Here is a 10,631-nt window from a genome sequence, read left to right as displayed (position 1 = left end):
TGTGCAGGATAGGAGGCTGGATTCATGGTGCCCAAGGTTCATTTCAACTCTAAAATACTGTGGCCTTTTAATTCCCAACACTATCCCAACCTGAAGTGGTCAAAAAAAGTCAAGTGCATTCTATAATCAAGTCATTTTGGAAACCAAGTCCTTTCCTCCTTCTGAAGCTTATTGGTTCAAACTGTACACTGTGTTTGAAAGTAATTTTGTATATATAAATATGCTTGGGCACCTAAAAAATCATGCCAAAAAAAGTATTTACGTTTTCCAGTTTAGTTATAGACCACATGGTGAATCATCACCATGAAAGACAAAGGAAATGAGGGATAGAGTAACAAGGATTTGGGGGTAGGTGAATATAGCTTTCATTTTTAAAATTAATCATGAACAAAGGATTTCTGGCTTTCATTGGAAATCTTTCCACAGAAGGATTCACTTCCAAGTGTCTTCACAAATATTAACCTTCACAATCTCACTTCACATAACACATAGAGAACCTAGTATAGAGACAGGTTAAATAAATCGCCCAAGGACACAATGCTTCCAAGTGGTGAAGCTGGAATTTGATCCCAACCACTCTGAATCAAGAAACTGTGCTCTTAAGCACTATGCTTAACTTATTCTGACATCTACTCCATAAAAACCAGACACTCATAATTAAATTTCCATTTTATATTGAGAAAAACTACATCTCTATCTCATATTACTTAGTAACAACAGTTCTTTCTACATGATTATAATGTGTAATTTCTAAGTAAAATGCTTATAACAATGATATACTGTAGGTAATTTATCTTTACCTTATCTCACTATAACTACAACAAATAGGTAATTATTCCTTGGCCCCAAAGACACTGTAAATGTAAAGTATACATTTAGGTCTGAAGTTCATGGTCAAAGATTATATACATTAAAAAATTCATAAATAAAAATAAAGATATGATACTGTATCTAATCATAGTAAGACTGATATAATTTTATCCCTTTTCTATATTCTTTTAGAGTTGAAATTAGGTGATAGTTTTACCTATAGAGTTCCAAAGCAACCAGAGGATAAACTCATGCAGTCAGTAAATACCATGGGGAGAAACAACTCACTGATTGTTTAATAAACTGCTTTTTGTTTCAGTTAACTGCCGTGTTAGTTTTGCTGAATGGCCAGGCAAATAGGAACTAACACAGATTGCTGCCATGTGTATGTGGGGACCAAAACCTTTTGGAATTAATTCAACTTTTAACTCTGCAACAAATCAATAAGGCTACTTACATGGTGTAATAACATCCATAAAAGGTGTTCAAAGAATTATACAGCCTCTGTACACGTGAATAAAGGTTAATAGTACTAAGGACTTTTATCTGGCATCAAAAACACATGCACAAAAAAAGGGCAGGATATTAAAGAACATCAAAATGAATACAAGAACAACAGTGTAATGTTGAAGAGGGGGGGAAAAGGAGGAGGATGTTGGTTGTGATTATAATTATGATTACAATTATAATGGTTGAGATGTAGACGTTTGAAAGTTAATATAGAAAGTGATTCTCTTAGCAAAAAATAGAGCTTACCCCAGGAAAATGTCACTTAACCTTTACCTTAAGTTCAACAGCTTTATAAGAAAACTATTTGTGTGACTCAGTGGTCAAAAATTATTTTTAGAAGCATTCTGGGGAATTCCCTAGCAATCCAGTGGTTCGGATCCACGTTTTAACTGTTGGGGTCCCAGGTTCAACCCCTAGTCAAGGAACTGGAAGCCAAATGGCATGGCAAATTAAAAAAGAAAAAAAAAGAATAAAACCACTATGGATATAACAAAATATGTAGAGATTTTGGAAAATGAACACAGCAGATATGTTAAGAGGTGTTCCAAAATGGGAAAAAGCATGCAAATAAGTGACCTTTGGATATTCATGGCAAACTTCAGAGGTTTTTAGTTCTACCTAAGGCTGACACTATGTTTTCTTATCATGGTATAGCTTCCTAGTTTTTCAAAAGGAGCAATGGGAACCAGCAATGGAAGTTCCAGAACAGACTTCATCCTTCTGGGCTTTTCTGATCGGCCCCAATTGGAACACATCATCTCTGTGATTGTCTTCATCTTCTATATTATAACCCTGGTAGGAAACACAACTATCATTCTTGTATCTTACCTAGACACCCAGCTCCATACGCCCATGTATTTCTTTTTATCCAATTTGTCTTTTGTGGACCTCTGTTACACAACTAGCATTATCCCCCAGATGCTGGTAAATCTATGGGGTCCAAAAAAGTCTATTACATATGGAGGCTGTGTGCTCCAATTCTTCTTTGCCCTTGACTTGGGAGCCACAGAATGCCTTCTCTTGGCTGTAATGGCTTATGACCGCTATGCTGCTGTCTGTCAACCTCTTCACTACACAGTAATAATGCACCCGGAGCTTTGCCAGAAGATGGTGTTGATTGCCTGGTTAGGTGGTCTTGGCAGTGCCTTAATTCTTTGCTCTTTGACTTTGAAGTTGCCAAGATGTGGGCACCGAGAGGTGGATAACTTTTTCTGTGAGATGCCAGCATTGATCAAGATGGCTTGTGTCTATTCAAAAGTAATCGAATTTGTTGTCTTTGCTCTTGGGGTGGTATTTCTTCTGGTACCTCTGTCACTAATTCTCATCTCATATGGAGTCATCACTCAAGCTGTCATGAGAATCAAGTCAGCAGCAAGGTGGCGAAAGATCCTTCATACATGTGGTTCCCATCTCACAGTAGTATCTCTGTTTTATGGAACAGTAATTTATATGTACATGAAGCCGCAAACTAGCACCTCACAAAATGAGGGGAAATTCCTTACTCTCTTTTATACCATTGTCACACCCAGTCTTAACCCTCTGATATATACTTTGAGAAACAAAGATGTAAAGAGTGCAATAAGGAGAATATTGTGGATAAAAAAATGGCCAGCAAAGTCATTAATTAGATGGAAAAATCAGAGTGTAGAGAGCTAAAGATATAATATTGACCTTGTCCAACAGAAGATGAATCAAATCATTTATTCAAAGAGTATTTCTTGGGTGTTTACCACTTACCAAGAATTGCACTAGGTACTGACTCTGTAAATAAATAGGAAGTAGGGATAAATGATAAGGAGACAGATAAATAAATATACATAAATAAAATGCAATTCATGTATTCAAAAGCTTCAAGATTAATCAGGGACTACAGATAAATAAATTATGAAATATGGTAACAACAACATACAAAATATTGAGAAATTATTTATCATAAGCATCTATTCTAAAATAAGATTATACTGACTTTTTTCTTCCCAGACATATCACTTTTATTAGAAATAACAGTCTTTCATTCACCTGATTCTGCCAAAGGAGACATTGTGGTGGAGACTAACAGCTCACCAATACCCATTCCACCTTCTGCCTCAAGTTTTAAGAGAGCAGAGGGCTACTACGCTGGGGCTTCCCTGGTGGCTCAGTGGTAAAGAATCCACTTGCCAATGCAGGAGACACAGGTTGGATTCCTAGGTTGGGAAGATCCCATGGAGAATGAAATGGCAACCCACTCTAGTAGTCTAGCCTCAGAAATCTGGTGGGCTACAGTCCACGGGGTCACAAAGAGTCAGACATAACATAACAAATAAACAACAACTGTAAGTTGACCATTTATAATGGTCAATATAAAAGATTATTCCTGATTTAACACTATCTGCTTCCACTTTCGCTTTATAATGTTCTTTCTTTTCCTAAATTATACTGGCAGTAGAAGGTAATTTGGAGGAAAGGTTTTGATGCTCTTACTTGACAAAACAAAAATTTAGTAATCATATGTTTAATCCCATTTTTACTTTATTTTCCTGGTAAATACATTCAAAATCTGGGGATCTCTATGCTGCAGAATAAATTAAACTTCTCTACAAGTTGATCATTTCAGAGATTGAAAATCATCTCTGTAAATGAAAGAGCCTTCACATCTAAAGTGCCACTGCTATGTCATTTCAAATGCAAACGAATCCACCATCTGCCTGAAGTATCAAATATTTGGGGAAAACTGACATTAGGCTATTTCTCACCTGTGCTTTCAGTTCTGTTAAACAAAGGCAAACCTTTGTTAGGAAAAACAATTCTTTTGTGAGAGAGAATAATATCAGCTATTTGACATTTGTCAGAAACAGCAGATACTTCTTGAAGAAGACACTAATTATTACCACTAGTCTGCAAAAATATAAATTTTTCTTTGGAGTTGAGGATTCAAGGGAATTTATACTTTTTTTAAGATACAGTAGTATCATCAAAGGAAATAACATCAAAGAATAACAATATTTAACATATGTTTATCTAATATTTTAAGTGCACATTCACAGTAGTCACATGAAAATGATGGGTTTTAAGTTTTTGTGCACCAACCAAAATATCAAAGAAAAGTTTCCATCCTTGCTGTCCTGCTGGTAAGAAATATTTCATGAATTTAAATATGGCCCATTGCTTTTCTTTATTGTCATTATTTTGCAATTTATACATCAGCCCCCAATTGCAATATTAACATAACGTTGTCTCCATTTTGCGCTGCCTTTCCCCCAGAACGATCTCCAAACATGAAATTCCAAAAATGAGTTTATATCAGTTCGCATACCCGACCAGGAAAGGACTGGATCTAAGTTCACTACTGCCATTTCGGCTTACTGCCACAAGGTGGTGCTTTGAAAAATGGTCCTTCAAGATACAAGCACTGACATTCTAATAAGAGCTAAGGAGGTTTCGCCATACAATATTGGAGAAGGCACTGGCACCCCACTCCAGTATTCTTGCGTGGAAAATCCCATGGACGGAGGAGCCTGGTAGGCTACAGTCCATGGGGTCGAACAGAGTCGCACACGACTGAGCGACTTCACTTTCACTTTGTAAAGTAAAAAAATAACATAAAAAGAGCTAAGGAGGTCACAGCGGTTCTTATAAGGAAACTGACTCTCCCCTTTGCTTTTTCATAACAATTCTGTACCAGTGAGTCTGGCCTTCAGTCTCCCTTAGTGGCAGGTTTTTGTTTCCAGATTTTCCAGTTTGAAATTCACCCATCTTCATCAGAGGACCTGCAGCCCATTAACTCCGGCCGAATTTGCTTGGGCATGAGGTTCTTGAGGCCCGGATCACTTTGCTCTCTTCTTCATTTGGGATCCCGATCTTCACAGGGTCAGGCAATTTTTCCTTCATCAACCAATCCTCCAACCTACACCCAGTTCTCCAGATACACACACGCGCGCACGCGTGTGCACACACACACACACACACACACACTTTTATAATTACACTCTTTCCCGAAAAGATGGCAAACTCTACCCACATCTTCTTGATATCCCCAGCATCTCTAATTCATAAATTTGCTGCAAGAATGTGGTGCAACAAGCATTAGGATAAATACTGCAACATCACACAGTGAGAACCAAAGAACAAGATTTATTGGGGAAACACAGGAAACCAAGAGTCAGGAACAAGAGGCAAATTACTTCCACACTCTCATAATCTCAGGGAGAGGAGAATCAGCACCAGGGTTAAACTGCTCTACTCCTGACACAACTGCTCTATCTTCTCAAAAGATAAACTTGAATTCTACTTCTTAGTGAGACATCAAGACTACTTGGTTTCCCGGCGTCTGGGTTTAAATGCCAAAGTTTGAGGAAGGCCAGCTGCCTGGCACCTGAACACCATGGATACCTGGAAAGTTGGAGCCTATCCTGTTAGGGAGTGTAAGGCACTGGTCCAATGGAAAACTAAGTTTAAGTGCACCCCTTCCCTCCAGGAAGAGGGGGAAACCCCAGTTCCAGCTAGCTCCTTTCCTAGGCAACCTAGAGTGACATCTCAGGATCACTTTTGAGTAGTTCTATTCATTGCCACACAGAAGATTAAGAAAAATGTCTCACACAGTGTTTAGTATAGTCGGTAATTAAAGTTCTCAATAAATATTAACTATTGTAAAAATTACTTCTATTCGACTATTATTTCGTTTATATAAGTCCATTAAGAATCTCATATGGGAAGAGTATCAGAAGCAATTGACAGGGATGGACTTACTCTTTTCTGAATCTATTAGCAAAAAGAAAAAAAAATGTAGGAGTACCTCAAACCTCACCCTCAACTCTCTGTGTGTAAATTGGACTTAAACTATGCACTAAACCAGATTTAACATTTACAAAACATCCCATCCAAGAATAGCAGAACACATATTCTCAAACACCCATGAATATTCTCAAGGGTAGATCATAAGAACTAATATTGTTAAAATACCCATACTACCACCCAAGGTAATCAACAGATTCAATACAATCACTATCAAAATTCCAATGGTATTTTTCACAGAAATAGAAGAAACAATCCAACATTTGTGTGGAACCATAAAGAATCTAAATAGCCAAACCAATCTTGAAAAAACAAACTAGAAGGCATAACACTTCCTGATATCAAACTATACTACAAAGCCACAGTAATCAAAACTGTATGGTATTGGAATAACAACAGACACACAGATCAATGGAACAAGAATAGAAAGCCTAGAAATAAGCTCATACATATACAGATACGTAATTTACAATAAAAGAGCCAAAACCATGCAATGACCAAAGGACAGTCTCTTCAATAAATGATGCTGGAAAAACTAGATAGCCACATGCAAAAGAATGAAACTAGACCTCTCACAGTACTCAACTCAAAGTATTACACCTCTCACAATAATTTACTCAGAAAAGGATTAAATGAAGACTGAAATTTCATGACCTGACCATAAAACTCCTAGAGGAAAACATTACAGGAAATAAATGGTTTTTTGGATATGACACCAAAAGCAGAGTTTAAAAACAAAATGCAAAGACAACCTATGAAATAGGAGAAAATCTCTGTAAAACATATATTTAAGAGTTTAATATATGAAATCTATAAGGAACTCACATACTCAATTGCAAAAAAGCAATTAGCCAATTTTAAAATAGACTGGGTACCTGAATAGATATTTTTCCAAAGAATACATACAAATGGCCAAGGGTACATGAAAAGATGCCCAACATCACTAGTCATCAGGAAATGCAAATTAAAACCACAATGAAATATCACCTCATACCTGTCAAAGTGGCTATGATTAAAAAGCCACCACAAATAACATGTGTTAGTAAGGATATAGAGAAAAGGGAACCCTGTACACTACTAGTAGCAATGTAAACTGGTATAAACCATTATTTTCAAAAGTATAATGAGTTCCTCAAAAAATTAAAAATAGAAGTACCATATGACCCAGGAATCCCACTTCTGGGTATATATCCAAAGGAATGAAAACAGAACTCAAAATTATTTCTGCACTCCCATTTTCATTGCAGTGTTATTCACAATAGCCACAATATGGAAACAACTTATGTGCCAATCAACGGGTATGAATGGATAAAGAAGATGCCGTATATATGATGTAGAATATATAATGGAATATTACTCAGCCATGAGAAAGAATGGCATCCTGCCATTTGTGAAAATATTGATGGACGTTCAGTGAAACGTGCCAGAGAAAAACAAATACTTCATGATATCACTTATATGTGGAGTTAAAAAGAAAAAAAGAGTAGAAAAATGGTCGACAGGGGCTAGGGAATGGAGAAATAGAGAAAGATTTATGAAAGGTTACCAGGGGAATTCTTTGCCAGTCCAGGGGCTAGGTTCAGTGCTTTCACTGTCATATACCTGAGTTCAATCCCTGGTTTTGGAAATAAGATCCCACAAGCCACATGGTGTGACCAAAAAGGAGGGGAGGGAAATGGTTACAAACTTCAACTCTAAGAAAAATAAGGTCTGAAGATCTAATGTAAAACCCAGTCACTGTAGCCGATAACATTGTATTTTATAGTTGAAATTTATTGAGAGAACTTAAATGTTCTCACTCTCCCTAAAAGAATAAATATGTGAGATGATGGTGTATTAATTAATTAGATGGGTGGGGAAGAGGGTGATATCTTTTCATAATGCATACACATATCAAATCACAATGTACACTTTAAATATCCTACAATTTTATACTTCAATAAAGGTGAAATTTTAAAAAGAAAGGCAAAGCAGGGTAAGGGGAAACAATCATGGAAAGTGCTATTTAGAAAGGATGGTCAGGAAGATCTGAGTATGTGATATGTGAGCAGAGACCTGAATGAAGTAAGGGAGTCAGTCTTGCAAAAATATATAGGAAAGAGAATTCCCAGGAATTGCAAAAGGTATGTTTCACGTGTTTGCCAAACAGCAAGAAACTCGGTGTAAAGCAAGTGGCAGAACTGTAGGAGATTCTTTCTACAGGGACAGAGCTAAAATGAGAGGCCTTATACTTCACGTACTATATTCTGAAAGTGATCGTTCAGAATGTAGGATGGTTCTATAACAGCTGTTCCCAATTTTTAGCACCAGGGGTAGGTTTCATAGAAGACACGATTTTTCCATGGACTCGGGGGTAGGGGGCAGGGTGCAGGAGGATTGCAATGGTTCAAGCTCATTTATTCTGAACTTTATTTCTATTATTATTACATCAGCTTCACCTCAGACCATCAAGCATTAGATCTCAGAGGTGGGGACCCATTTTCTATAAATCAGATTGCCTCAACTCTTTATTTAAACAATCAATGCTGCTGCTGCTGTTGCTAAGTCACTTCAGTCGTGTCTGACTCTGTGTGACCCCATAGACAGCAGCCCACCAGGCTCCACCGTCCCTAAGATTCTTCAGGCAAGAACACTGGAGTGGGTTGCCATTTCCTTCTCCAATGCATGAAACTGAAAAGTGAAAGTGAAGTTGCTCAGTAGAGTCCGCCTCTTAGCAACCCCGTGGACTGCAGCCAACCAGGCTCCTCCATCCATGGGATTTTCCAGCCAAGAGTACTGGAGTGGGGTGCCATTGCCTTCTCCCATGAAAGAAAAGTTGAGTGATTTGTTCTAGTTCCACATATCCAAAAGAAATACCACATAAGCAATAAATGTAAATCATATAAGTATTTTAAGTTTTCTTGCAGTCATTTTTAAAAAGGTTTAAATGAATAGCTGGAATTTTAATCATTTAACTAATTCGTATATCCAAAATATTATTTCAATATGTGATCAATACAAAAACTGAGATATCTTACTTTTTTCCTGTACAAAATCAAAACTAGTGTGGATTTTAACTGACAGTACATCTCAATCACATTAATAGCATTCAGCTCAGTAGTTACATGTGACTACAGTCTACTCTATTAGACAGCATTGCATTAGACAGCATTGTTGTTCAGTCACTAAGCCATGTCTGACTCTGTGACCCCATGGACTGTAGCCTACCGGGCTCCTCTGTCCATGGGATTTCCCAGGAATGACTACTGGAGTGGGTTGTCATTTCCACATAGTTCTAAATTAGACTAAAGAAATACAACTACTGCAATGTGTGTACCTTAACTGAATTCTGATTTTGGTGCCAGAAAAAACAGCTATAAGACGTTGGAGGATAATGGGGAAATTTGAATGTGGGCTGGATGTTAGATGTATTATTGAATCAGTAATTTTCTTGAGTATGATAATGGTATTGTGACTATGGAAAAGAATGCCACTATTGTCAGGAAAGCATTCTGGAGTATTTAGGGATAAGTATCATGGTATTTCCAACTCATTTCCAAATGGTTCAGAGAGAGGCAAAGTAAATATGACAAAAATGTTTTATGAAAGTGGGGAGTGATGGGAAGCCACTGGAGAATTTTGACAGCACCTGATTTGCATGTTCAAATAATCTGATTGACTGCTCTGTAGTCTGTCTGCATCTATCTTGTAGGGAGACCAGTGTGACATGACCTAAATGGAGACAGTGAGAAATGTATTCAGGATATATTTTAAATATAGCATTAACATGATTTGCATGTCTTCTTGAGAAAAAAAAAAGGAAGACGACTTTCAAGAGAGTGCTATAAACATAGGTATTTATTTTTTCCATTCCACCATCTGCCTTGAAATGACCCCATGAATACAGAAATACCATGTGTTTGGTTTATGTAAACATACTGCTGACATAGAGATGATAGCAGAGCATCATTTAGTTTAACAGGATTGGAGTGAGGGTCAGAAGATACAATTAAGACCGCTTGCCTAAAGAATAGAGCATGATACTCAGCCACAACTTAGAAGAGGGGAACCAAAAGGAGTCAGCAAAAGCAAGAGGAAAGGAACAGTTGTAAACATTGAAAGGCAACCCTGAAAAAGCATATGATGGAAACCAAGCATTCCAACCAAAAAATATCTTATCGTGCCCGCCCCCCCACCGTATTTACCAGACAAGGTTCTAGTGACCTTGAATATATCAGTAAACAAGTGACTAAAGTTTTTTGTCCTCATGGAGTTTATATTCAAGGAAAGGGATAATATACATAATAAACATCATAAGTATGTATTAGAAGTTATTAAGAGGCATGGGAAAAAGTACGGTAGGATAAAAGCAACTGAGAATACCGAGGCGGGATACAATATTAAATAAGGTTAAGTTCCCCAAAAAAATAAGGGTTCCTTGGTGTCAAATGTTACAGGGAGGTAAATATGGATATGGCTGAGAAAATAACACTGGACTTAATTTTTTACTTTCACACTCAGAAAGTTTCTCTTCAATATGCGTTCTTCTCTTATGTTCA

General features: G+C 37.1%; 1 protein-coding gene across 1 annotated transcript; it reads left to right on the top strand.

The window, feature by feature from the left end:
* LOC102174177 (putative olfactory receptor 2W6) lies at positions 1,997 to 3,023 on the top strand. The gene has a single exon (XM_005696796.3). The coding sequence runs from the start codon at positions 1,999 to 2,001 to the stop codon at positions 2,974 to 2,976; it is 978 nt and encodes a 325-aa protein (XP_005696853.2). The 5' UTR covers positions 1,997 to 1,998; the 3' UTR covers positions 2,977 to 3,023.

The sequence above is a fragment of the Capra hircus genome, chromosome 23, assembly GCF_001704415.2.
Source record: "Capra hircus breed San Clemente chromosome 23, ASM170441v1, whole genome shotgun sequence".
Lineage (NCBI taxonomy): Eukaryota > Metazoa > Chordata > Mammalia > Artiodactyla > Bovidae > Capra > Capra hircus.
Note: the sequence above shows the minus strand (reverse complement) of the source record. Positions and strands in the feature narration are given on the sequence as shown.